This window comes from Phalacrocorax aristotelis, chromosome 1, assembly GCF_949628215.1.
Source record: "Phalacrocorax aristotelis chromosome 1, bGulAri2.1, whole genome shotgun sequence".
NCBI lineage: Eukaryota > Metazoa > Chordata > Aves > Suliformes > Phalacrocoracidae > Phalacrocorax > Phalacrocorax aristotelis.
The window spans coordinates 137,264,297-137,292,024 of record NC_134276.1 but is presented as its reverse complement, the minus strand read 5'-3'; the positions used below and the strand labels follow the sequence as shown (position 1 = coordinate 137,292,024).

Below are 27,728 nucleotides of genomic sequence, written 5' to 3'. Positions count from 1 at the left end.
CAGGTATTACCAGTGCAGCCGCCCTGGCAGATTGCCGCGTATCCTGCACATGCATGAAGGGACCATGGGGCGCATGTAGTAAATCAGGACATTGTGTGCCCTTGTACCAACTCTGCTCACTTGGCAGGGGCTGCACAGGATCCTGCATTCTCCTAGTAACACTTGTATTAACAAACCTGGGGTTTTGATCAGAATTACACTTTTTCAATTCAGCATTCAACCATTTCCATGGAGCAACTACCATTGCTGCTGGTGTTTTGCCACTGGCCGTTGATATGTTTGTATTATATCTGTGCTTCCAAAGTGGTGATTACCAGCACTTTTACTCATAGAGGAAAAGTATAGCATTTCTGTACGTCTAGAATAACTTAGATTTTTTTAGACATCATACATGGAAGACACTCTGTTTCTGAAAATGGTGTACATGCAAGATATAGAGAAGCAAGCCAAGTCAAATAAACACAATCTAAATAAAACAATTAAGGCAATTTATTTTAGCCTAGCTGTTTTCCTTATCTTTGAAGACTGTAATGGCAAATGTTACATCACTAACAACATGACAATAATAATGTAGCTATGAAATGGCTCCTCACTAGGACCTTGATTTTAAAATCCTTAAGAAGACTGCAGACAAATTGTGAAGTGTAGTGAGCAGACAATATTCAGATCAATACAGGGCTGCAACTTTTGTGTACATGAAATTACAATTATTATTAACTTCATTTAAAAATATTTTACAAAGCATTGATACAAGAATAATATGCTCTATACATAAGTGTCTTCAGTATACAGCAGAAGTCCTTCTAAGACCATGAGGAGAGGTACAGATGATCATTATAAACAATGTATTCACAGAATCACAGGCTGGAAGGGACCTCAGGGAGCATCTAGTCCAACCTTTCTAGGAAGAGCACAGTCTAGACAAGATGGCCCAGCACCCTGTCCAGCTGAGTCTTAAAAGTGTCCAATGTGGCCGAGTCAACCACTTCCCTGGGGAGATTATTCCAATGGCTGACTGTCCTCACTGTGAAAAATTTTCTTCTCATGAATTGCCCAGTTCAATTCTGCAAGTCTGATATTTATTAACTTTTTATATCAACCCTCTGTTAATAGTTTTATTCATACTTCTTACATAATGCGTAACAGAACTAGGATGTCAGAGAACAGCAAAACTTGCTATTTCTCTTCATTCCCCTTTGCAGGTCGTGCTCCTTGGGTGTACTGTGTCCTATGCTGCAGCCTGATGCATGCCACTCAAGTATTGCATGATGGAGGGGAAATTTGCATGACGTAGTCATTTGGGGGAGCATGGACAATCAGACAAATGGGGCAGCAAACTACTCCCTTTGCAAAACTATGTGCACATTAAAAAAGGGATGTTTAGACAATTTTAAAATGGAAAAGCAATAAGATTTGGAGATCAGTAAACTGAAATTCTCCCATCATGGTCAAACTGATCTGAGGTAAAATACTGCTTGCTGATGCCTGACAGAAAAGCAACTGTTGCCAGCAATACTTGCATATTTTTTTCCCCTGGGAAGAGTTCAGTTTGATCTTCTGATTGAAAATGCAGCCTTAACACTCTGATGGAAAATTGCCGTCCAGTTGTGCCTAATGTAAAACACAACCACAATGTATCCTTTAGATTTTTTTAAAGACGTTCATTTGCACTGCTTAAAATTTTTATTTTCTGCTTTCTGCTTCAGGCAATACTTCAATTCATGTGTCAGTTCTCCAGTATGCCAGGGAAAATAATCTAGAAATTTCATGGAATATGCCTCAAGAGACTGAAAACCTTGTAGAGATGGTGCACTCAATTCAACAAAGGGAGCAAGGTCCTACCAGACTCGGTGAGTAATTATGTGGATGTTGATGTTTAAACAAGTGGAAAAAACCCCAGAAATTCTAAATACAGTCTAGCCTTAATCACCAATTCTTGTCAGTGCTGTTGTGGTAGTGTTATGCAGAAGGACTGTCAGGTTTTTTTAGTTCACTCATATCTTTACTACGTGTACATTCCTTGGTAAAAATTCAATTTTCTCTTTTAAAATGTAACCGAGAGTTACTCAGATTAGTATTTATCCTAATGTATTTTGGAAGGAAGAAGACCAGTCTCTTTTTAGCCTTGAAGTAATTCTCAGGATTTGCATTCACTATCTTTCAAGCAAACAAAACATAATTAAGAAGTGAAGACTCTGATCGTTAACCTTTCAGCATGAATTAGTTGATTAGACATTTAGCAGCAGAACTGCTTATGTGACTTCAATAGCTGTCCTCGCCAGATGTTTGTTACTCTGTGCTGAACCAGTGTAACCGATCTGGTTGAAAAATAACTTAGAAAAACAGTAGTTATATTCTTGGTGGTTCAGGTCCTCATCCCAGTTGCCATGCTGGTCCCACAAGGACTTGGGCTGGCACAAGGCTGGGGATGGTGCCAGGGAGCAATGATCACCTAAGGTGGCACCTTAGCTGAAGAGTTACTTGTGAAACATTATCTTCTGTTCCAGACAACTGCATCCTGAAAAACATCTCCACTTCAATTTTCACGTGCTAAAACATAACACAGATTTCCCACTGTGTCTATGGAAATTCAGTACACACATATGTATCAGTTGTAGGGTTCAGCACAAAAAATGATTCTCCTACAGCATATCTGATCTTTCATCAGATACCCTGAGAATTTTGTTCTTCTGGACTGGAACCACATTTGCTCTGGCAGCCGCCTAGCATTAGGGTCCTATAAGACTTGAGGAGTACACAGAATTTTAGGGTCTTTGGCCTACTTCAGACTGTAAAGAGTTATTGGTACAGAAAAGTGAGAAATAAAACCTGACTTCCATAGTTCGCAGGAGGATTAGCCATGATTGCTTTCTCAGCCTGGAGAAATAAAAATACCAGATGGCTGATGAGACTTCTATAGGCTCATTGTGGGATAAATTGTTACGTACAAATAGATAAGTTTCATGAAGCCTTCCATGTAATGTGTATAGAAAGCCACACTGAACTGCAGGATAAACAGAGAAAACATGGCCTTTGGGAAATGAAAGGGGAGAGGCAGCCACATGACATACTCGTTAGTGATTTGTTTATGTCTCATTGGAAAATGCTCAGAGACCATGATGAGGGATGTGGTATAATGAACCAAAATGGAACAGAGCAGAAGTAGTTCCTCCCAAATGAAGTAATGAAAATAAGTCACTGTGGTCCTGTCCTGCACCTTGTAATGTGTGTGAATTTAGCTGACTCTGTAGGAGACTCAGCATCCATGGGAAATGCATGGTCATTCATGTCATTCTGTCTGTGCTCGGCCTCTGGAAATGCAGAGGCTGCTTAAAAAGTGTAGACGGCTCAGTCTGGATGTTGCAGTTCCCCAGGTAACTTTGGAAATCTTGTCTAGCCTATGGAGGGCTTCATTAAGATTTACCTATCAAAAATGTCCTTACCATCAGACCAGTGCTGCTTCTTCTCATTTGCACTGGCTTCCCTAAGGTAGAAACATAATCCCGTCTAATCTTTATTCTATCTTTGCTGATCCAAATCATCCTATTTCTGTCAAAAGAGCTATACACGCAGAGAGCAACTGTAGGCTCTGTTGGCATCACTGCAAAAGTCTTACTGCATAAAGCCTTCCCTTTTCCGTTTCATTTAATGATAAGGGAACTCCAGGAGACAGCTACATTTTATTAGTAAATAATGAAAAACTACGGAATGTTTGATGGTACAGGCAGAACAAAAAAAAGAGCAGCCCATACCACAAAGCTTTCCCATGCTTATGCAATAAGATAATATCATGCAAATTTTGGCTCAGGTAGCCTATTGAGAAGAAGCTCTGGGGATATTCAGACATAATGAAATTGTGTACAACTTCACCTAAGAAATTAAAAAGGTACTCGTAAGGAAGAGCTAACTGTATAAGCCCTCATTCAGCTAGAACAGTGATCTGTGCAAGAGAACTGAGAATCACAAAAACATGCTTGTGTTCAGCATTCCTGAGTATTAGGAGTATCATAGGGAACACAGTGATCAGCCCCTACAGTAAATACTGCTTAATGCTTTATCAAACCATGCTTTTGCTTCCTTATACCTGTACTGAAAGTAGCTCAGTTAGGCTGATGTTTTCCATGCCTATTGCCTGCCTCAGACTCAAAATTTGGAGGAAGTATGATCTATGTGGCTCAACTGTATTAAAAGCATTGTTAGGGAAAGAAATGTGTGGTTCCCCCCACCTCCTTTAGGAAAAAAAATCTTAAACATTTTTACTGAACCTTTCTGTAGTTATTAACATATTTGAATAGCAACATTTCAGCTTTGCTTGTCATGATTAAGAAAAAGCATAAATGTTTCCTTTCTAAACCCGCATTGTGGTTCAGGAAGCAAAGCCCCACCATAGCACTTTTCTTTATTCAGATCTCTGCCCTGAGTGATGCAGTCTATGCAGAATTTTCAGAGTCTACCTCCCCATCACCCACCCAAGGCCATGGTTTTGCCAGCAGCTGCCCTGATCTAAGGACTTTGATTCATTGAAACACAAAGGTCTTCTCCACTTGCTTTCCCACTACTGTTTCTGAATTGGTAGTGTCAGCTGCTTTCTTAAGCTAGCTTTGGGTGCCTGTTACTCCCTGAGCTATTTTAATTCACTGTCCTGGCAGTTTTTTTGTTTGTTTGTTTGCTTGCTTGCTTGTTTTATTAGTTCATTTCTTACAAGGTTCATGAGTTGAATGTGGTCCTGGTAGAGCCCAGGGTCATGAGAACCCCTTGGTGGTATGAGAGATGCAGGATTTCTGACCTACAGAGCCAGGAAAGCAGAGGAGAGGTTTGGGGGCTTCATAGCTGCCTCCCTTCAGTGCTGGTGGGCTGTTGGACTGATGAATCTGTGCTGTGCATGAAGAGTCCAGCCATTCTGTTAATTGGCATGCATTAATGCGAGCATATCAATGTGCTAAGAATTGACTATTTAAAGCATTGATCTGTGGGATTAATCTGCTATAGCTACTTTGTTTCAAAATTAAAATAATCTGCTAGTTTCAGTTAAAAAGAAATGCAATTTAATGTCTAGTCAAGATCCTAAATTAAGATATAAATACCAGCTTCAGGATTATCATCATGAAGGGTTGTTCCTGATCGCACAAGTTCTTGGTTAAATAGATTCACTCTGGACTGACTTTCCATGGGCTTCCTAGCCTGTGGCTTTTTCTCTACTTCTTCAAGTGCTGAGGAGCCATTTCTTTTTTGCTTCTTTCCCAGGCAGCTTTTGGTACTTGTGGGTGATTAAGACCTCTTGTATTAGTTTCTCTTTTTTGGTCAAGATGTTGCAGAAGTGTTAGTGAAACCACTGAGGCCACTTAAGGCACAGATTCAAAAGTTCCCAGCAGGAACCTCCGCCTAGCTGGAATCCCCCATCTGTCACAACTCCACAGATCCTCACAGGGGTTTTACGTTTTATTCCTCATTTCAGACAAAATCAAAGAAAATAATTGTAAAGGTTGCTTTTAAGCAGTTTCTGCTTTCTCTGAGGCACCACTAAACAATTAAATGTCTGTTTGTTGGTTTATTTCCCTCTAGATTGGCATATTCTGGGATGAACCACATTTTTTTATTTCTTGGATGTATTTCAAACATTTCTAGGGCACCTTGTGCTCTTTCAGTTCATTCCATGGTGTTCATAATTGCTCCCACTCTAATAGATGTGATTCAGATTAGCATGCCTTTTTACAAGTTTTTCTTCCTTTATCCAAATCATTAATGAAATTATTAATAAGGGAGAATCTGGTGTAATTCCCTTTAGACTCCCAGTAAACACCTCCAACCCTTCTCAACAGATTGTCTTTTGTCCTTAAAGGTTTTTTATGTCCATTTAATCAGCTTTCAGTCCTTGCAGGAACCTCTACATGAACCATTCTGTATTATTACTTCAGAATATGTTTCTGGCTTGAATGTGCATTGGATAATATAAAAAAATATATCCAGCTAATTAGCCTTTTTTGGATAGACACGTTAAAGGCAACCAGTTCTTATAAAGCCTTTTCTGACTATCAGAAGTTTGACATCAAACGTTTATAGTCTAAGCGGAAAGAAGACTGTGCAGTGATGCCATCCCTTCTCCATTTTTTTCCCTGTCTTTGTAGGATACCTTCTGTTGCTTTTACTTTAATAATTATTCCATACATGACTTCTGTTTTGTATTTTGTAGCGTAGTCAGGAGTGTGTCAGTACTGAAAGATGGGGAGAAAGTGCCATGCTGTGGTGGCAGCCTTTGGAAAGACCAACTTGCCCTTTCTGAAGTGACCATATAGATCAATATTTTTTCATTTTTTTTCTTTTTATTCATTTATGTTTCTTCTTGGACATGCCCAGTGACTAACAATCAGATCCTACTGACTGAGCTGAAATGCTACTTGAGGGCTCAGTGCTCCTGAGAGCTAGGCCTTTATATTCAGTTAACAAGATAAACGTTTAGACGGTCAAATCTGGGAAGGGAATGTGTATGTGTGAAATTAATTGTGGCCTTTATGCCTGTCAGGACCAGCATAAGTATGACATGTTAGGAGGCCACAGGAGAAGAGAGGGCAGGAGGTCAGGGACAGACGACCAGATGCCCATTCTCCATCATGTCCACTGTCTCTGGGAACAAATTTTTTTGTTGTGTGTCATGCTGCTCTCAGTTCGGTTGTTCTCTTGTATGTGATGGAGGCTTTTGGCTTTGAGACTTCCATCTTGATTTCTCATGGGTTGTATGTCTAATGCCTAAAATACATGTTTAGTATAGAAGTCATTCTGCTTCCAAAGACTTCCAAAGATCTGTTGTCTTTTTTTTTTTTTTTGATAGCACATTGTATATGTGAGAAATAGAAGCCATTGTTAACAATAACACATGAGACTAATATAATTTACTCCTATGTTCAGAATGTTGGAACAAGTTGGCTGTGAGTCCAGGCTTAGGGTCACCTGCACACACAGAGAAAATCCTTCAAAATGTGTAACCCTTAGCCCATAGCAAACCTCCCATTCACTTCACTGGAGCTTATGTGATGCCCCTTGTCAATGCCAGCAAATGATATTTTGGCCACTGTTAGAAAAAGTTTTGTTGTTTTATGGAGCAGGATTTAGGGTATTTTCTAGTAGTATTTGGGTTTTCTCTAGGGTCCATCACTAAAAGGAATAGCTGATGGTGTGGTTCCATACAGCTAAACAGACTGAAGAGCTAGCTGCTGCAGAAGGGCCCGGCCCCGGCCCCCTGACAGCTCACTGATGCACACTTGCACTGCCTTCCTTCTGCAGGAAGGGATGTGCATTGGGCCTTCAGTGAGCTGAGGGAAGGGACAGATTGACTGAAAATGATGCTTTTTTTGTTGTTGTTGTTTTTTTAGAACAGTTATTTTTCAGACATGATGAGTTTTCTGAGGCAGCTAGCTGCGCTGCCCCGTGGGCAGCAGCGCTGACTGCAGGGGACAGGGAGGGCATGCCCAGCTGGTGCACTTGGAGGAGTGGACCCTTCCGTCTGCCAGCAGCTTGCTACAGCACTAAGGCAGCCAGAGATGCATTTGCAATGTATGTAGATATGTCAGAGCAAGCAGTAGTGGTGCCAGCAGCAGCAGTGGCCCAGATGTCAGCCACTGAAGGCCTGTACAAGACCCAAGGTGGTCTCATAACAACTGAAGCCAGTGTGATTCAGACATGGCCATTTTAAAGCTGTTATAATTACGTGCAAGATGCTGCACACTCTTCTTTCAGTTTTAATATAGCCTTGTGCTTAGAGATATTTATTTCAATGTAAACATTTTAAATTTCCTTTATTGGTATGAAAACGGCAGATTACTGCTATGTTGCAGTGTAGTAGTAAGAAAATATTCAGTTGGTTGGTTTATTAGCAGTCAATATTTTTTATTATGGCCTTTGAGGGGTTTGTTATTAACCACCCTGGTGAGATGTAGAGACAAACAGCTGAGAAGTGGCAGCTTCCTTCTTGGGACGGTGACTTTCTGAATCCCTCTAGCAGGACGAAAGTGTTCATTTGATCATGCCTTTAGACACCTGGCTTTTCTCTCTAGAGCTGGCTTCAAACTGAGGGGAGAAATCCAAAGAGTTTTAGTTCACTAAAACAAATTTTCCATGCATTAAATTGAGTAATTGTTTTTTGGGCACTTTGAAATAGTCCCTAGTTCTATTACAATGGAACTTGATTTTTTTTTTATTAGAAAATATACAAATAATGGATTTTCCAGTTTACATGTATGTATGGAAGTTTCTGAAAATTTTCAGAATTAATGGGAGAAATTATAATGGAGCTGGAGCAGCTGGTGACCACACCAACCACATGAAAGGGAAAGGGTTGTTAAAGACAGACACAGAAATTCCAAGTACTTTTCACAAACGAATGAAAAATAATTTGTGATTCTTACTGTGTGAAAGTTTAACCTAAAATTTTTGAAAGTTAAAACCTGAAATACTTTTTTAGTAATTGTTCACAGGACAAAAGGGAAATAAGTCAATTTTCTGGCACAGCTACCATCCTGGAGCAATCTCAGGGATTGGGATACCATCATCTTTATTTTCTGTGTTTTGTTTTATCCCTTAGTTATTTATAGCTAACATGCCATCTATTTCTACAGAAGACACAAAGAGTAACTACTGGAAAATAAAACCATTTGTAGCAATGATTGTGAGACAGCTGTATAGGACATGAATTAATACCTGAGGTTAGTTATGTTTTCTGGTCAGGAATAGTAGTTTGTGAAATGGAATTGCCATCATCCAACTAATAATGATGTTTTAAAATATAGTTTGTTGCAAGTAGAAAAACATTCAGAATTTTGAGGTTTTCACTGACCAGAAACTGTAAAGTGTTCTCATTTTGTATATAAAATAGAATTCAGAATTAAAGTGGGAATGAAAATCATATGAGAAGAACAGAATGAATCTGCACAGTTGGAAGAACTAATTAAAAGATAATCATTGCATATCAAGAAACAAAAGAGAAACATCCTATCTTTTTCTTAAACACTGTTGAAAGCTTTCTGTTGATTTTTATCTCGTATGGTGTTTTTTTTTTTCCCCCCTTCTGATTGTAATTGACATTTCCAAAAAGCATTTGGATTTAAACAAACATGCATCCTTCATTTGAAAACTACTGCTTGGAAAAATATGTGACCCTCTCTAGACAAGAGATTGTTAGTGGAGGTAACGGCGCATGATAGATGGAAGCATTAGGAGAAGCTCCTCTGGATCCTGTTCCCGTGGACAGGGCCTGGTGACAGTGACTGGTGGGTCCCAGCTCTACTCTGTAGTTATGGGCATCTGTGTGGAGAGATGACGCATGAAGATGATGCTAATGCTCTGGGGAGGAAATAGAGATAATGGGCTAACAGGGAAGATGATGTGGCTGGATAATGTGGGAAGGGGATACAAGACTGTCAGTCTGGGATTGTAAGGTGTATAAGGCAACAGGAAAGGCTGGGGAAAGCAATGGCATTTGACAAGGAAATGTCACCTCCAAACCAGTTCTGTGGAAAAGGAGCTATTTCGGCTCAGGTGTGCCAAGGTATTCTGGTAGTGTGGTGGTGAATTATCTATGATCTGGCTTCCAGTATTTTACAAATGTGTGTGTTATTTACAATTGTTCAGTGAATTCCTCAGGCAATCATATTTCTGCTCCACAGTTCTTCCAGATGACTCAGAGGAACTAGTCTTTCAGGTATTTACTATTCACCATTCACTGTTTGCCCTGAATGTCACATCAATCATACGGTATCATTTCTGCTTCCTGACCTGATAACTTCCAAGCCCAAAGGAGCTTTTAAGAAAGCTGCATATCATCATTCCCAGTATAAATATTTGTGTAAATACACAATCTAAATACAAGTATTAGCAAAGTACTCTCGTGCTAAGATTGTGATTTCAAACAAAAATTTGCCTGAGTGTTCACAGATGTTAAATGAAAGGGCAGCAGCCACCCATTTAAGCCAGTTCTGTGATATGGTAGCTAAGGTAGAATTTCTTTGTGTTTTCTGGGGTTTGGTGATTTGTTTTTTAGTTTTGTTTTGTTTAATATGGATTGGCCAGATACATTATGAGTTAGTCTGAGTCTAGGTTTCAGAAAGTTTGCTAGTGGTAGAGATGCAAGATATGCTTTTCACACCCATAGAAAAAGTTGACCAAATTAAGGAAGGACTAGATCGTCTCTGGGAGCTGAGCAACTTGTGTGCCCAGTTCAGGATGGTATGACGTTGTAGATCAGATAGCCACTGGATGTCACTGTTGTACTGCAATTGGGAAACAGGTACATATTCTATAAGATCTTTCCTTTTGTGTAACGCAATGGTAATACTTCTGGAAAAGGTAACTACTAAAGTGAAGAGTGTAACTGTCCTTGTGGCTAAGGAAAGGTAGTAAAATTCCCATTACTTCAGCAATTGGGGAGCTAAGGACGGTCCGCCTGTGTTGGGCCATATTAATAGTGATGGTATATTCGTAATAGCTGAGATCTTTCATATAGCAGCAATAAAGCAGATACTAAAAGTCCTTTAAGAATAAGTATTTTCCAGTACTGTATAACCTACTAATACAAAGTAAGATTTCATTTTATACCATAGCCTCCTATGAGTTTTCTATCATCTCTCTCATTTATATCTCATTTCTTCTTAGGAAAAGCCATTGATTTTGTAGTTCAGAATGCAATGTCGGAATCCCATGGGGGGAGACCCAGTGCATCAAAGGTCGCAATAGTTATCGTGTCGGGGAGATCAGAAGACACTGTGGAGGCTGCTGCACTTTCTGCAAGAACGAACAGTAAATCTTGTCTTTCTGTCACTTTTTTAAGCAGAGTTGTTGCTTTTTAAGTAATGCACTAGAACGAAGGATGAAGAATCAAGGCACTAGTATGTTTTTATAAGTTCAAGACTTACTGTGTATAAAGTTCTGGTAAGAAATAGTCCTGAAAAAAACATGCCTAATGTAGATGCCTTTGAATTACTGGTAGATTCAAGACCAATCTGCAGTTTAAACTGAACAGCTTCCATAGGCTTCACAAATCAGTGTCATTTCATTTTCCAAGGCCCTGTGGATAGACAGGGATGACAGAAATGTTATCTAACATTATAAATTCAGTACTGTTGCAGTACAGTGCATTTTGAAATGTTCTCTGTAATAATAATAATAAATAGAGAGAAGATTTGATCAGAATCTGCACTAACCTATACAGGAATATGCTTTTGGTATCAATGTGTGCTGCATGATGTTCTTTGGAGTTTTTTTGCTGTAGTCTGTACCTCAGCTTCCTCAGGTGTTCAACTGAGGAACAGTAACTTCCTTCGTAGATTGCTTTGGGAGCTATTGAATAAGGCATGGACTAACAACTATTATTTTTTAATTAAATGGCTTGAAAATAATCCAATTGCCATGTAACTGAAGAAAGAAAACAACATATTGAGATTCTTTACATTTGAAAAAAAAAGTGAAGATGTTGTCATTAAGTCTGCAGCTGTGTTTTGTTGACCATGTATGATCTTATGCTTGGGACTAATAGAGCTCATCTTAGCTAACACTGTGATTAGAGCATCACCATTTCTGTCCTTAATTGCCTTTAGCCTAAGTGGAGGGAGTGATGCAAGTAATACATGAAAATTAACTGTGGAAATTTTTTTTTTCCCAGTTATTCTTTTTAAGAAGCAAATGAAAAAAATACAACAGTAAAGATCTCCTCCTGTGCACTGCCCATTTAAAACCTTTTCTTCTCTTTTCGTAGGGGTATCCCTGTTTCCAATTGGGGTTGGGAACGCATATGATGAAGAGCAACTGAGGACTTTGACTGGGCCATCAGCTGCTAACAGAATCATGAAGCTTCAGAATTTTGAAGACTTATCCACTATGATCACATTGAATAGTGAATTTATCAAAAAAGTCTGCATGGGTAAGTCCAATATAGTTGTAGCCTCGCAACAGTAGCAAAACTGAAAAATCGAAATGCCAAAACCAGAATGATTTTTCTTTGCTTGAGAGGTCAGCCCAATGTTTCTTTGTTAGTGTTTCACTGACAATCATCAAAAATGCTAACCTCGATCACCACCATCACTTAGGTGTAATACAAAATCTGAGCCCTTTCAGCATGTAGCCAACTGCTATTCTAATCAGCCAACTTTCAGCAAGATTTTAAAAACTGCTTAGGCCTGAATTTTCAAGCCATCATCTTATTAATAATCAGGGCTGGTCATTAACTGAAGGACACCAGGAAAGCCCAAGCTGTCATGAATGAATGGGGGCATGCTTCAGAAATGTTACAGGTTAGTTCTGGGTAAAGATCTCAAATTACGTATTTTTCTGCACAGAACTAAAGATTGTTATGTTTATGTCTACAAAGAATGCAGCCAAAGTGGAAGAAAAGAAAAAAAAAAAAGAATAAGAAAGAATTAACTTTTCCAGGAAAAAAAATACTGAAAGAAAAAAGTGAAAAATATTTTAAACAAACATTCATTTATTTGTAGATTGCAATGCCCCCCATCTAAGGAAACTTGCTTCAACTCTGACCAGTATTTTACTTCTTTTGCCTCCTTGGTCTGTGTGTATAGATATTTATTGCTCAAATTGTTGTTATTTCTATTACAATAGTATCTACATGTGCTCTCCACAAACCACTGTCTCATCATGTTAGTCATTGCACAGGTTTTTACCAGCTTTACTAGGGCTTAGTTACGTCTCCATTAAAATAAGTGGACTTTTTTTGCAGAGCCAAGTACCACTAAGAATGAGGAAGTTGCAGAGTGTGCACAGTCCAGCTTAGAGATATCCGATCAGTCTCCACTGGGATCACTTCTGGCATTTTAAAATCTCTCCAGAGCATCAAACAGCTGCCATTTTCTAGATTTAAACAGCTGCCATTTTCTTTCTTTTCTTTTAAAATAAGCTTTTCAAGATGCATTTCCTTTCCTCACACTGTAAAATATGTGATTTTCTTGCCCTAAATTACATTGATCCAAGATATAGGATGGGGAGCAGGAATTTTAAACTAGTAACTATTTTCTTATTGCAATCTGTGCTATAACCTATTGGTACTAGAGGTGAAAGCTTCATATTTTTATGAAACGTACATCCAGCTTTTCCAACAGCACAAAGCATATGCTCAAAAACTTGAATGATTGTTATCTTACAGTAGACACCTAAATCTGAAAAATGTAGCTCTCCCTTTTGCTGATGGCAAAGCCTTTGCTATGGGGTGGAAAACTATAATCTTGTTTTGGTTTGTTTTGCTTTGGTTTGTTTAATTTAAGTTTCTTACAATCTGTAAATTGTAGTTTTCCCCTCCAGACTCATAGAGTTGGATTTCTTGTATGGAGGGAGTATTACTTTATGTGTGGAAGTGTACCAAGAATAATGCTATTAAAAAGGTTTAAAAGATTTCCTAAATGCTTTCAAAATACATTACTTGTCCTGGAGAAGACAAAGCGTATAACGTATATATGCTAGCATAGTATAGTATTATATAAAGAGTTTGCTAGTCAGTGTTTTAATTTCCTAGACACGTGCTTATCACATTGTCATACCATAGTACTCATATGAAATTACTTTCCATATATCTTTAGGTGTGTTATGAGAGCACATAAACACAGAAACTGCAATTCAGTGGGTACCTTGTGACCATCTGATTATATGAAAAACTGCCCATCACAGTAATGCCTGAAAGCAATGAAACTGAATTCAAGTATTCTTATTGCAGCTATTTTCATACTTACGCATTTATCTTTCTGCATTTAATAAATGTGTGTGCATGGGTGTGTAAATTCTCCTTACCTGCTAGTTAGCAGAAATATTCTCAGTTCAACACAAGATTCAGAGGTAAGGCTGGACCCTGCCCCAGTGCTAAAGCAATGATCTTTTAAGAACCATTTGGGCAGAGCTTGTATGCCAGTAAAAAGAGTGCTGTAGAATTACAACGTACCTATTGCTCACAGGGTATTTTGGGACCAATGTCACTGCAGAAGTCAGGTAATGCTAGTAGTAACAAAGTTTATGCGTTCTTTGACTTCTTCTTGTACAGTTTGGACAAATGCCTGCAGTATTCTGGTAGGGATTCTCACGTTCTAACACACAAAAAAAAACCCCTTCTTATAGCCTAAGTTGCATTTAAGTAAGCAATCTGTATGTGAGGGAGTGAGATGACTAAAAGATGTCTGTTTCCCTTTCAGACCCTGTCAGAGAATGTATAGATGAGGATGGAAACAAAAAGAAAGTAAGTGTATTACCTGGGTCACCCATCTGGCTTTCAAGTTACAAAGTTCATGCAGGACCATGAATATCTTCATAGATAATCTGAAACAAAAAGTGCTGGACAATATTAGATATTAAGAACTGTTTTGGAGGAGGAAAATGTTGGCTTTTGAACTGATGGGATAACTTTGCACACAAAGGTGACTTCCTCTGACAACATCTGATATTGCAGTGGAAATATTATTGAAGGCAGTACAGAGCCAAAACTGGTGACAGTGTGTGCCTTCCCTGGCAAAGAAAAATATATTTCCATCTGCTGGTGGAACAACTTCTGGGAAAGCTAGACATGGCCAAAATAATGTTACATGTATATGGGGAGGCAATCTCATTGTCAAGACCCTCTTCTTCTGCTAAAAATACAAGTACTTTGTCCCTGTGAAAATATTATAGGAAGATAATGATTGTGTGATAGTCATCTCTCTAGGGAAACCATCTCTTAAGTAATGAAATCAAAGTTCTTAGTGTTCATTTGCAGTAAAGCTTTTATTATTCCTGAGTAAATGCTCAGAAATGTTAGTAAACCCGTCTAATCTCTCAAAAGTGATCTGCTCTAAGAAAGGAATGATATAGAGATTATAAATGGTTCCCTTCCTTCATCTCAGGTGAAATGGCAAAGGTTTTGAGTGTATATGATACTTCATGCACTGAAAAATATTAGCATAAGCTTGTTATGCATTTTCTTGTAGTGGTCAGTTATGAGTTCTACCCTAGGATTTATCTTGAATTTCCAGTACATTAAAAATGTTCCTTTGATTTCCCACCCCCCACCCCCCCCCCACCCCCCCCTTGTGAAGACATGACCATGACACTGTAAGGAAGGATGTGGTTAAGAAAGACATGCTTATGAATTGTCTAGACACAGGAAATATGCTTATATCAAAGCTGCCTGAAACAGCCTCAGTCAGCTGGTCAGAACACAGAAAGGCTTTAGCTCGATCAGATGCTAAGTATAACCTGGTGTCTTTGAGGTAGACAACCTAATTAAGAAGAACACAACAAACAAAAACTAAACTTGAAATACTTTCTTAATTAAAACAAAAAAATTCAGATTCTTGTTGTTTATTCATTTGAATTGCATGTGTACAGGCCTCTGGGCTCCTAGAAGCAGACACAGATACATGTGCATAAGTGCTGGGAAGCCTAAACTTGAATTTCAGACATGTCAGGTTTCATTTTTTGGGTGATAAACTCAAAGCACAATTTCCGTTCTGACTAAAATGCTTTTGGAAGAAAAGAGGCCAGGCTTCAGTCCATATAAAAATGAACCACACTTTCAAATGGTAGCCTTTAGGGGGATTTTGTGTTACCTCTTCTGTCAGCCAGAAAAACTGGGTTTTAGAAGACAGTGCCAACATGGTAGCCATTGCCTTTTGGAGCAGATTGTTGAGCATCCTGTGGTGCCTGCAGGACACCATGGAATTGTTCTACCTTTGGTGTTCAGCACCCACACTCTGAACATCTCTGCTGCCTCATGGGCAGTACTGTGCCATTGTTGGCCTGTTACCCTCTCCCAGCATAGCCCACAAATCCACAGGGATGAAGAATCAAGGCTCCTTCCTAATTCAGATAACACAGGCTGTTACATAGGATCCGTAATATTTCAAGCGTTACTCAGGGAGTTACTGCAGGAGGTTCAGTTCCCCAAGAGGGATGTCTGTCATGCACCTGGAAATTGTGGGAACTGTTTCCTTGTAGTTTGCAAGGAAATCAGAGTTCTCGGGATCAAAAATCTCAGTCTAAATCCTATCAGTATCGTGCATGATAATATTTGTTACTTTTTTGTTGTTGTTGTTTTTATTACATCTTCCTTCAACAGTCGTTTCCAGGGTAGATTCATGACTAAGGTCACTGCTAGTAGCAGAAGGACAGAAGATCAAATGTGCTAGGTGAGGCCAAAAATCCATCCAAACCCCTGTATTATGTGGCCAAAAATAGAAGTCAGGGAAGAATGTAAGTAAGTACGTATGAAAATTCCCTGAACTGTCCTAGCCTTGAACAACTTGTGACTCAGGGGCACCCTGAGCTGTGAGTAGTACCTTTTTGTGTTTGATAGTGCTCAATAGTTTTCTCCTCCATGAATTTGTTCAGTCATTCTTTGAATCCACATAAATTTTTAGAACTCATCATATCCAGTGGCAAGGAGTTCAAATAGCACTGAATGCAGGCTGTGTAAAGAACCACATATTTGAACTTGCCAGCTGACAGAATATGTGAATGATTATAGTACATTAATGTAGTTAATCTACATTTTTAGTGTAGATTTTTTAATGTAGTTAATTCTCATCAGTAGTCTTGTTTTGGTGCTTTTAAACAGGCATAAAGGTGATAATAGAAGTGTAGGTATGTAGGTACTTGTCTTACAATGGTAGCACTTCACGATGAAGTGATATGTATAGTGACCTGAACTTCTGGTCTATGTATGCCAGTAAAAAATCATATTCCTAAGCTAGCAGTTTCTGTAACATGACTTTTCTAGTATTGTTCAGTGCTTGGTTTAGAGAAGAACAAACGAACAAACAAAACCCTGGCTAAATTAAAAGGTGCCAGCTGATGAACCCGACTGAGGTACGTGGCTCGCTCTCCTGCAGATGCACAGTGAGAGAAAGAGTGTGCGAGTCCAGGTCTGTAGGTTCAGAGCTCCCTCAGAGAGGAAGTCTGAGGCTTCCTCCGGTGTGCTGGCAGGCTCATCTGTTTCAGCAGACTTATCCTTCTGAATTTAGAGGCCTCTGCTTTTGCTTTCCTTTCTGTCCTATTCTTACTCCTACGTTTTCATATCAGTTGGGATTTAGGCTTTCTTTGTATTCAGAGTCCCTGCGTTTTCCTCTGCACCAGGATTCTTGGCTTTGTTTGTGTCTTTCAAATGATATTTTTGTTTTAATGTGCTGTGCTTTGCTTTTCTTGTCCAGCTCTTAGATGTATTCCTATAGATGTCCTGTTAAGGAGTGAAATAAAAACAATTAAATATGTATGGAAGCCAGACGGTCCTTTGCCAGACTTGCACAGCTGTACATATACCCTTCCAGGTGCTCCACTTTCAGTGAGTTGTAGGCGAGACAACTATAATTAAAAACCATTCCATTTCTTCCTATCTAAATATTTTTTTCTATACTTAAAGCTCCTCACGTTGCTTTTTCACAGCTTCCTCTAGGCTCACAAGCCTGAAAAGTATTAAGCCACTTTCAGGACAACTTCCCTTCTCACAGTCTTGAAACATACAAAGCAGGTCCAGTAAATTAACTTGTATTTAATATGCAATTTTTTTTGGCTGCAAACTTGGCAGTTCTCTTTTAGACTTGATAGTGTCACGTAGCTCAGAGATACAGAGCAATACTTTCACATCACTGTTCTTGGTTTGCAGAGTAGTGCCAAGAACAGTCTGTGAATTATGCTGTGGCTACCTAGATATTTTGCCACTTTGCTCTTCTCTTTCTTGGGAATGATGGGTAAGCTGAAAAGGAGAGGATGGGAGATAATCTTGCCTGATAGCAATAATCTTTACTTCCCCACGTGTTTCTGCATGTCAGTATCAAGAAATGGTATCCAGTTCATAGAAGCACTGCCTCACTTGTTACTATTACTTCTGGACTCACCTCTGTAGAGATAGGTCTGGAAAGGGCTGTTTCCCACATTTGGGGATATTCTTGGGAATGCAGGCCTCAGGGATGAACACTCTGATTTGAAATTCATTGAGCCTATTTATGGACTGTAGAGCGCTGCAGGACTGGGGCCAGAGAGCTCAGCTTTTTGCAGATATGAATCTTGAGATATTCCAGATTGTGACTGCATCTATTTCTCTGTCATTTAGTAGCATGTAATCCTGGTGCCTTAGAATTTATACTGTCCTTTAGAAGATGAAAATATATTTTACATTTTATTTTTAATTTTACAAAACCACTATTTAAATCTAAAAACGTTAGTATGGTAAAGGAACAATTTCCCTTTGGGAAGGAAGGAACTGCTTTAAAGTTTTGCAGTTGTGGATAATATAACTAGAGTATTCCACGCCTTTCTAGCTTGGAACAAATATTGTTAATTCCTGCTGTGCCATGACCATCTGTGCTCAGAGCTCTTTCTAAAATAATTTTATGGCTTATGAAAATGAAAGGCTTTGACATTTAAAGAAAAGCTAAGGGGAATTCTTTATTGACTATGCTATCCATGCATGCTGTAGGATGTCTAAGCTAACAATAGATGGAGTACAAAGTTCTTCATTCTGCTGTAACAAAACATCTCTTATTCTAGGCTATTGTCTTTTGCTTGGCATTTCAGAGTCTATTTCTTACAGTGTTGCTAATTTAAACTTTCTCATCCTCATGAAGTCCTTAATACACTGCATTCTATTATTTAATTATCCAGGGCTAATTTGAGTAGCACTGCTGTCAGTGTCACTTTACTTGCTAGCTGCAGGAGCATGGCAGCAGCCAAGTTCTGCATTTTTCTCCCCTCCGCCCATGTTCTTTTCAGTTGTTAAATATCCATGTCTCCCTATCTAGCCTGGTGACAAATGGACGTTACCGGACCAGTGCCACACTGTGACATGCTTTCCAGGAGATTACACAGTTCTGGAGAGTCACCAAATTAACTGTGAGAGGATGCCAAAACCGGTATGTCACAGCAATCTTCCTGCTGTTAAGATTGAAGAAACTTGTGGCTGCCGATGGATGTGTCCATGTGAGTATCTATCTTTGCATGTACGCCTCTCCCTCCCCATCCCTTGAAATGTTAATAAGAAGTATAATGCTGAATGGAGCTGCTCAGTCATTGTACACATCAAAGTCATCAAAGATGACTGAGGGAGTAATTAATGCTGTACACCAGTTAAACAGCCAGGAGTGTGAGGATCTCACTGGTACCTGGAATGTGTGATGCTATTTGCAAGTTCAGGGCCACTGAGAGCTTATTTTTTACATTAGCATAGCTACAGTGTTTTATCAGAGAATTTCACACTTGATTTCCAAAGCTGTGTGAACTGGGAAGGAGGATGTGTGGAAGAAAACAGAAATTTGTCTCGGCAAGCTGTAAGCAAGTGATCTATTCTTGGTTTACCTCTAGGCTTGAGGGTTTGGCCTGACCTCAATCAAGCGCATATATTAAAGAAACAACAACAAAAAAATGCACCCTGCCCCCATAAAACCTCACACTGAGTGAGCAGAAATGGTGAACGCTGTGTGATTAGTGCCTTGGCTGAGATGACAGGAACAGAAATTAAGTCCACCTACCCGCTCACATTTGCAGGGTTGGAGAGATTCAGTCCTGAGGCTGGTGATCCAGTTATTAAAAAAGAGAGGCTCTTTAGGGAAATCCCACATACGCAAAAAGAAGACTTGAGGGGGAAAGATAAGAAGAGAATGATGATTTCAAGTGAAAAAATGAACCGGAGCCTACAGATTGCCTCAGTGCTTGGACAGATGCTCTGACAACAGTGAAACAGTGGCAGTCCAGGATAAAGGAGGCAGGGATTCCCGGCTGCATGCAGTGTGGTACAGAGCATCGCTCTACAGCCACTACAGGGAAAAGCTCTTTATGGTGGAACGATGAGTAGGCTCAGCTGCTGGGTCTTTTGGTACACCTCAGCCTGGGTTTGGGGTCTGAGCTTCACCTCCTCTCCATGCCAAACACACTGTAGTCATATGCTTGATGTCCATAAAAATTAGTGAAGATGTTTGTTTTGAATTACATGTTCAAAAAATCAGCTCCAGTAACTCTTAAAGGCTGTATCTATACAAAAGAATGCATTTTCCGAGCCCAATCATGCATGTTATTACAGCTAAAATTTGCAGAAAACTCAAAACCAGGAACCTGTAGGTGTTATTTTCAACAGTTTAGATCCTGTTCAGAGCTTGAAAATCTCTGGCGTGATGAATCTCTTTGGCTTTGGTGAAGCTTCGAGGGCTGTACTCCACAACACAATTCTGAAAATTGGGCTTACATCTGAAGTCATATGATTACTTTTTAAAGTAAATCAGAACCCTATATGTGCCTTCTCTTTATAATGTATAATCTCAGTTTAAAAATGTCCTCTGCAGAACTGGCTGTTTTAAGAACAATGTCTTCAAGGCACTGACTGAAATATCTAAGCTGGGTAGCTAGATTTTTATCCCTGAATTGTTAGACAGCCAAAATTTTAGCACCCCAGCTTTCAGTATTTTCTAAAAGCACATTTGATTATCCAAACATTTTAAAGCTAACATTTCTGTTTTGATATAAATATTTCAAAAATGTAGAAGGATTTTTGTTGAATCATCATAAGTATTTTATAAAGTTTGAAAGATACTGTTAGTGATATCTACCCATAAAAAGTGCATCTGCCATAATTTTCTCAATCCTAAATACATTGATAACAATGTGAAGGCATTACTTTTGGCATACATTTTGGCATACGTTTGGCAAAACATGTCTTCATAAAAATTTTCTGAAAGGATGAAATGAAAATTACCATTTGTACCATTAGTTGATCATCATGAAAAGACCTATAGTTGACTTAAGATTGCTGCTCTTTAACATGAGATAACTTTTTTAGCTCTTTATGAATTTAGTGAGCCATTATATGCAAAACTTAAGGGTTTTTTTTCCAGCCTGTAAATACAGTTTGTGATGAAAACTGGTAAGTTTTCATATGTTACAAGAGCAGGAAAAAAAACCCCAACCCCACCCAGCTGATCAAATCCCCATGGGTAAAGTACCCTTGTTTCAATGACTGCTTAGTGAAACCCAGGTGATGCTGTGTCACTAAAGCAATATCCATAGCAGTTGGGAAGGCTGATTCTGATGTGATATGTGCTGAAGTCAGAGCCGAAACTCACAGCAATCAGTAAACTTTATTGATGGGCATAGAAAAGTAGGTGCTTAGTAGGAGGTCAGTGTGCTTCAGCACCTTGTTGTTATGAATAGAGGCAATTTGTGCAGCAGGAGCATGGCAGTGCGCACTTAATTTACTCATGATTCAGCAAAGTAGCGTTCAGTTACTTAGAGAACTAGAGCAAGTGCAGATGATATGACAAATGCTTTTGCAAAGAGGAAGTACTTGAAAAAGTGTTCTTATGTCATATAACTAAATTCACAAAATAGATCATAAGTTACACCGTGAGGGTGTTTGCTTGCTGAACTAGTTATAAATTTTATAGTGATGTGATTTGTAACATGTGATTCATGGCTCTTTGGTGTTTGTGGACTATTAAATGGATTGCAGAAAAACATTTTGTGCTACAGAATACCTGTAAGAAATTTAATAGGATTGCGTTTCTCCTTAGAATTTTTTTAGATATCCATGAATAAAAACCAGTTGGAAACTGTTTTATTGCTAACTTGTTGCATTGAAGTTTATACGCGAACTTTATAAGAAAATACATTAGAATATCTGAAAATGCTCCACTGCTCCAAAGGGATGTGCCTCTTGACAATTCAGTGCCTGACAGTACACAAGATAGGCTTTATTTTATTTTATTATTATTCTTTTTTAGGCAAAAGTTGCTGTTTGCTGTTTTTCCTTGGAAATTAGGTTTGAAGGTCAACGAACAGGCAACAGATTATTCTTAAATCTTAATTAGAAGCCAAGTAGCTGCATTATTAACAATGAGAATTTTCTTCCTACATGTTCAGCTTACATTGCTTTTATTGTCCTTATTATGTTTAAGCAAAAGATTTGAAAACACATGAGTCAGACGCATCCTTTTGCTCAGGTTTTGTTTTGGTACTTGTGAGATTATAACCCTCCTTGTTTTCCAGGTTGTGAAGACAAGGAAGTGTTTATAACCTAATGACCAGGACACTGACCTGTCAGGTGTCCATTGGTTTATCCTGTGCACATTATTTCTCTGCCCCTTTTTTTTTTTTTCCCAGATGGGAAACAGGAAAAAGTCCCCTGATATCCCTGATATTGACTTGTGACATGTTTGATAAGAATGGAATTGTAATTTTGTTTCTAATATAATACTGTACAGAATGAAATGCAATACCATAATAAAAATGCAATGCAAAAATTAAAAAAAAGTATATTACAGTCTTTCTACAAATAGAGAAGGGATACATTTTCCCTGCTTTTATTCTTCATATGGAATCTAGGAATAAATCACATTCTATGTGAGTAAACTTCATGCTAAGGGGTTTTCTAGGAGTTTATCCCAATCTTTTGTAATACTAATTGCTCCAGACAAAGATACTTCAAAAAAAAACATGTGATGAAGTATTTACCAGAATTTGTTGTCAATATTTCCAGCAACCATTTGCAATTCATTACCTTTCCTCAATTAATTGATTCCACATGCCCATAACAATTGTGAAGGAGTAGTCTAATTTGAACTAAAGCAAATGCCTACATGGCTTTTTTTTTTTTTCCCCCCTCATTGATTTGCAGGTGTCTGTATAGGCAGTTCATCTCGACATATTGTGACTTTTGATGGGCTAAATTTTAAGCTGACTGGCAATTGCTCCTACACATTGTTTCGAGATGTGCAAAATGATGTTGAAGTTCTCCTCCATGAAGGACCGTGCAGACCAACACCAAAGATGAACTGTATGGACTCCATTGAAGTGAAACATCGTGGTGTATCTGTTCAGCTCTTCAGTGACATGGCAGTAAGCTAAACACAATGAAGTGACTGCACGTTGTTTGTTCGTGCTATAGAATTTCTGGTTTGGGGGACAAATTCGTTCCCTTTATCCAGTTTCTGTTTCCCTTGCAGCCTATTCTTAGGCTTCTGAGCAAATGTCTCATTTCAATTTCATGATATAATCTCCATTCACATAACAAGCCAGACACGTTTCTCTTCTTGTTCGACTCATTATGCGGGTGCGACAATGTCAAGAACATGGGATTTGGCTGTGTCTCGCAGACACTTCTGCCAGAAAGGCAGGGATTATAGACAGGACGTACTGCACGCTGATTCCCTTCTGTTGGCAGAGGTCCTTTATACAATGTTAGCATTTGGTGCATGGCAGAGCTGTCTACTCTTTGCAAACCTATGCATCACTGGCTAGCTGGGGAACTAGTAAGTTGTTTCTTACCTTGTGTGCAGATGGACCTCAGCATTAGAAGAAAGGCCAGCTTAGTATGTATTACATCTACTTTATAGGCAGAGAAATATTCAAACTCAATTTGACACATTTTCAGTGTCAGGGTTCCTCAGACATACAGGAGTCAGCTAGCCTGCAAAGGTGATCTCTTCTGATTTGTGTGTAGCAAAATAGGATGGACCAAAACACCAGCACTCAGTTTTGCATGGTGATGGACAGCCTTGACTTTCACTGAGGTTTATTGATAATCAGGGTCTGTACGCAGCATTTTAACTTCATGGCATTAGATTGATAGTCTGTATGTATGTGATGCTGAAGGAATGCACTCATATGGGAAAATGTTGAAAAAGTTGTTCATATAACAGACAGAGTGAAGGTCAATTAGTTCTGTGCATTTTTAGACTCAACAGAAAGTTTCAGCTTGCAAAATTGATTCTTGTGTCCAGATTCAGTTGGATCTCCAAGGACCTGTGAAGGCAAAATGTGTTTCAACTGTAAGATTGGGTTGATTTTAACTGCTTGCTAAAACTGATGCGATGATCTTGCCTTTTTGAAAACAGGTGGCTGTTAATGGTGAAAGGGTTCATATTCCCTATTCTAGCAGTTTGTTTGAAGTCACTGTCTATGGAGCAATAATGCACGAACTCAGGTTCTCCCATTATGGACATAATCTCACATTTACTCCAAGAAACAATGAATTTATTCTTAAACTTAATTCAAAGAGCTTTTCCTCAGGAACACGAGGGCTATGTGGTAAGTTTGAAAGCTAGTAATTTTAATAACTTCCTACTTGGGCTTGAGTTGCTATTTATAGATTGGAATTTGTGTGGTCCTGAACCTATAAAATTTCTGGCTGAACTGATCCCCTTCGTTGGCACATCGCTAATCTGTGTAGTTTTTTTCTACTATAGCCATCAATGCAACAGCTCGTTGACTCACAGTAATACCTTAGAAAGAGCAAGACTAAACATCTCTCATGTGTTACTTTGTTTCACATTATATCGTTATCTTTTCAAGGAGGTTTTTTTTTTTTGATGAGGCTTTAACTTCAGGATCTTACATATACTTTTATGTGAAAGGCACGTCCTGTGCTTACAGTGAAGGTTTGCGAGGGGTACTACTACCTCGGAGAATTAATTCCATGGCATCCTCTATGGTATAACCTATTGTATAGATTATACTTTTGTGGCATAACCTATACCTCCTGTAATAAGGAACTGGGAAACAAGACACAAGGTTTTTATGCCTCTGTATGTCCCATACCTGTTTTCTCTGTTTGTTTTATTGTTGACTGTATTCAGGTTCTTTTCCTTTTACTCACCTTCCTAGGGGTGTGTGACCAGAACCACATCAATGACTTCACGTTACGTGATGGCTCTGTCACTCCTGACAGCAGCGTCTTTATCCAAGACTGGATGGTGGAAGAACCAGGGAAGATCTGTGAAATCCAGAGAGAAGACAGATGCTCTGAGTACACAACAAGCCACTGCCGCCTTCTGCTCTCAGATCTGTTTGCAGACTGCCACAGGGTAATCTCCCCCAACATGTTCTACGAGGCCTGTGCAGAAAGCAGCTGCTATGAGGATGAAGCCTGTGAGATGATAACTTCCTATGCTCACATCTGCAGGGAAAATGGAGTCTGCATAGACTGGAGAACACCTGAATTTTGTCGTAAGGGGTTTACAATACATTAAAACTGACATAGAAACTAACTTGGTGGTGGTGGTGACAATGACCCTCTTGCCAGTGTAATATTAGTTTTTGAATACCATGTAATGGGGCAGAAGTTCCAAATTAAGTTTCCCATATAAGTGATATTGCAGATCTGATAACTGGTTAATCATCCACTAATTTGCATATTATGGAGAAAGTGTTTCTTAGTAAAATGCTAACTAGTAAAATGCAAGGTAGTTATGCAAGGATGGAGGGATAACCTGTAAAATAAAAATACCGTGAAAGCTCTGCAAACACAGCTACATGACGGTACCTGACTCTGCAGCCACTGAACCATCATGGGGCCAGGTTTGGTTGGAGAGGCTGCTCTGATTCTGTTAAGCAGTTTTAGCTGCAAATATCATTGCTTTGGTACAGACATTGGAGGATCTGTACAAGGTGGACAAAGAAACTAGTAATTCAGACTAGTGGAACTGGTCCCCAGCCTGTCACTGCCCTAGCTGCACATAATGGCAAAAATTAAAACTTTTCTCTGTAATAGTTTTGCAAATTTCCTGAATTCCAACCAAATCCTAAACCTTTCAGACCATGATGGAGGAGCCAGTGTGATTTCAAGTTTTTAGTGCAGTGAAAAATGGGGAAATGGCCACTCTCTGTGGTGTCTTTTCTTGCTAGCACATGCTAGCTACACTGATCAAACCAGCTGTAATTTGCTTTGCAAATCCATTTCTCCTTCTAGCTGTTTTGCTTGTGTTTTGGAGGTGAAAAGTTTGTGCTGTAAGAAAGCAGTATAACAGGATGTGAGTCTTGCAAATTGTCCAGAGCCCAACAGAAGCAGGACAAGCATGCTAGTGCCAAATTCAGATGGTTGTTGCTTTGTATACCTACACCCCTGAATTCTTACAGACATAAGTAGTTCTGCCCTAACTTCCTGGTTTTTTTTTTTTTTTCTTTTATTTCTTCTTTTTTTCTCCCAACAGCCCTATTACGAGGCATACCTGAAGATCCACCAAAAATGCGACATATAGCTAAGTACAAATAAGTAACTCTTGAGGTGCCTTATTCTATACCTTCTGCTGTTAGTCTGTCTGCAGTGATGGTTACAGACATTCTGATATTCACTCACAGTTCTTCTCGTGTAGTCATATATATCTGAGATGTGTGTGTATATATGTAGGCATTTTCTTTCCCAGCTAGCCCCTCATGTAGTGTCTTGATATCCCAGTTGTTTTTCACATCTCCTGACTCTCCAGTTTAGTCAGTTCTTGTTGCCTTGATGTCTTTCTCTCTTGCTGCCCAGATACTTTTCATCTCAGTACTGGAGCACCTAAAGGCATCCTAAAGGCATGATAAAGCAAGAACTCAGTACATGTTGGTTTTTTGTTCATGTTTTAAAATCAGAGTGATGGGATAGGAAGTCAAGAATGGGAACTTGAATTTAGCCTGAACATCCTGGTGGTGTCTTAAATATCTTTCCAGGGTAGGTTACTTGAAGAACATGTTGCTGTTGCAGACTGAATCTTTTAAGAAACAACAGTCTGTTTGGAATATAGTCCTAGAAAACAGAGGGAGAATACTCCCAGCCATTTTCCAAATTTAGTGCTTCAGTCAGACTTTGCAAATTGTAATGTCCAAGACTGAATGTCAGACGAGCACCTTAATAACTCTCTGCAGTTTTCAAATTCCCATCTTGTTACACAGCATGTACAAGGATAGCCAAAGAGTTGCCCATTTTAGCACTAGTTGCATAAAACTGTCGTTAGTGTCCCAACGACACTAATGCGTCATCATCATCTTCCTTCAAGCATGTGCATATGTGCAGCTACCAAAAATAATTGCGTATTGCAGGGACATTATACAGGTTACATTTATAACTAAATAGACAGTGCAGCTTAATCACTCTACTACTACCTGTTTAGTAACAATGGCATAGTTCTGGAGTACCTTGCTCCCCTCCCCCTGCTCCAGTGAATCCCTGTCACTTTTTTAGGGCTTGATTTGGGTTTTTGTCATGCCATATTGGGACTTTTCAAGCAGTACAAGTCCTTCCTGACCGCTCTGCCTGGGTGGGTAAATATACTCACTGGAATATCCGATAAAGATGTTCTCCATCCTGTGCTCATTCAGTTCCACTGCCTGAGCTTTCCTTGCTTCTTTTTGGGAGGGTGGATGTGTTGATGGGAGGAAACTTTATCTTTATTCCAAGGTGGGAATGGATAGTGAGGAAGATTTTTTTTTTTTTTTTTTTCTAGACCCCATACCTGGTAGACCTGTGCTGCAGCAGCCTGTAGCTTCCATTCATAGCCATGTAACCCCGAGGCATAGAAAGTGAACCCCTTGAGCAGGCTCACCCTCACAGTGAATGACTGCTGAATAGGGTTTCCACTTCAATGGCAGTACAGGCTTTACTTCCATGTGAAGATCATAGGGATTTCTAACAAATTACGGCATTGCTAATATCAACACGTGTTGAGATTCAGCTTGTGTGGAGATGAAGCTTTATTCATCTGGGAATAGGGTTGTTTATATAGTGATTAATGAATGGACTGAGATACATTCATTCTGCAGTTACAAAGGAAATGGCAGCTCACGTGGAGGTGACCAAGTCAGCTTTGTACTGTGTAGCTCAGGTAACAGTAGCAGTTAGTAAGTTTTGCCCAGAAAGCAGAAATATTTAGAAGATAAATGACAGCAGCAGCAGTAGCAGTAGTTAATCTTCATGTGCTGATGTTTCTATGAGTGCTTCTTAGAAGCTCTTTAAGCTCATTTATGTGCAATGTGGACGG

General features: G+C 39.1%; 1 protein-coding gene across 1 annotated transcript in view; it reads left to right on the top strand.

The window, feature by feature from the left end:
* Positions 1 to 27,728, top strand: part of VWF (von Willebrand factor) — a 141,034-nt gene that overhangs the window by 75,233 nt on the left and 38,073 nt on the right. The window contains exons 30-37 of the mRNA XM_075111545.1: positions 1,707 to 1,850; positions 10,642 to 10,785; positions 11,741 to 11,905; positions 14,175 to 14,218; positions 18,750 to 18,927; positions 22,610 to 22,830; positions 23,829 to 24,021; positions 24,598 to 24,939. Of these exons, the coding sequence (XP_074967646.1) occupies positions 1,707 to 1,850; positions 10,642 to 10,785; positions 11,741 to 11,905; positions 14,175 to 14,218; positions 18,750 to 18,927; positions 22,610 to 22,830; positions 23,829 to 24,021; positions 24,598 to 24,939 (1,431 nt within the window). The remainder of the gene's footprint in view (positions 1 to 1,706; positions 1,851 to 10,641; positions 10,786 to 11,740; positions 11,906 to 14,174; positions 14,219 to 18,749; positions 18,928 to 22,609; positions 22,831 to 23,828; positions 24,022 to 24,597; positions 24,940 to 27,728) is intronic.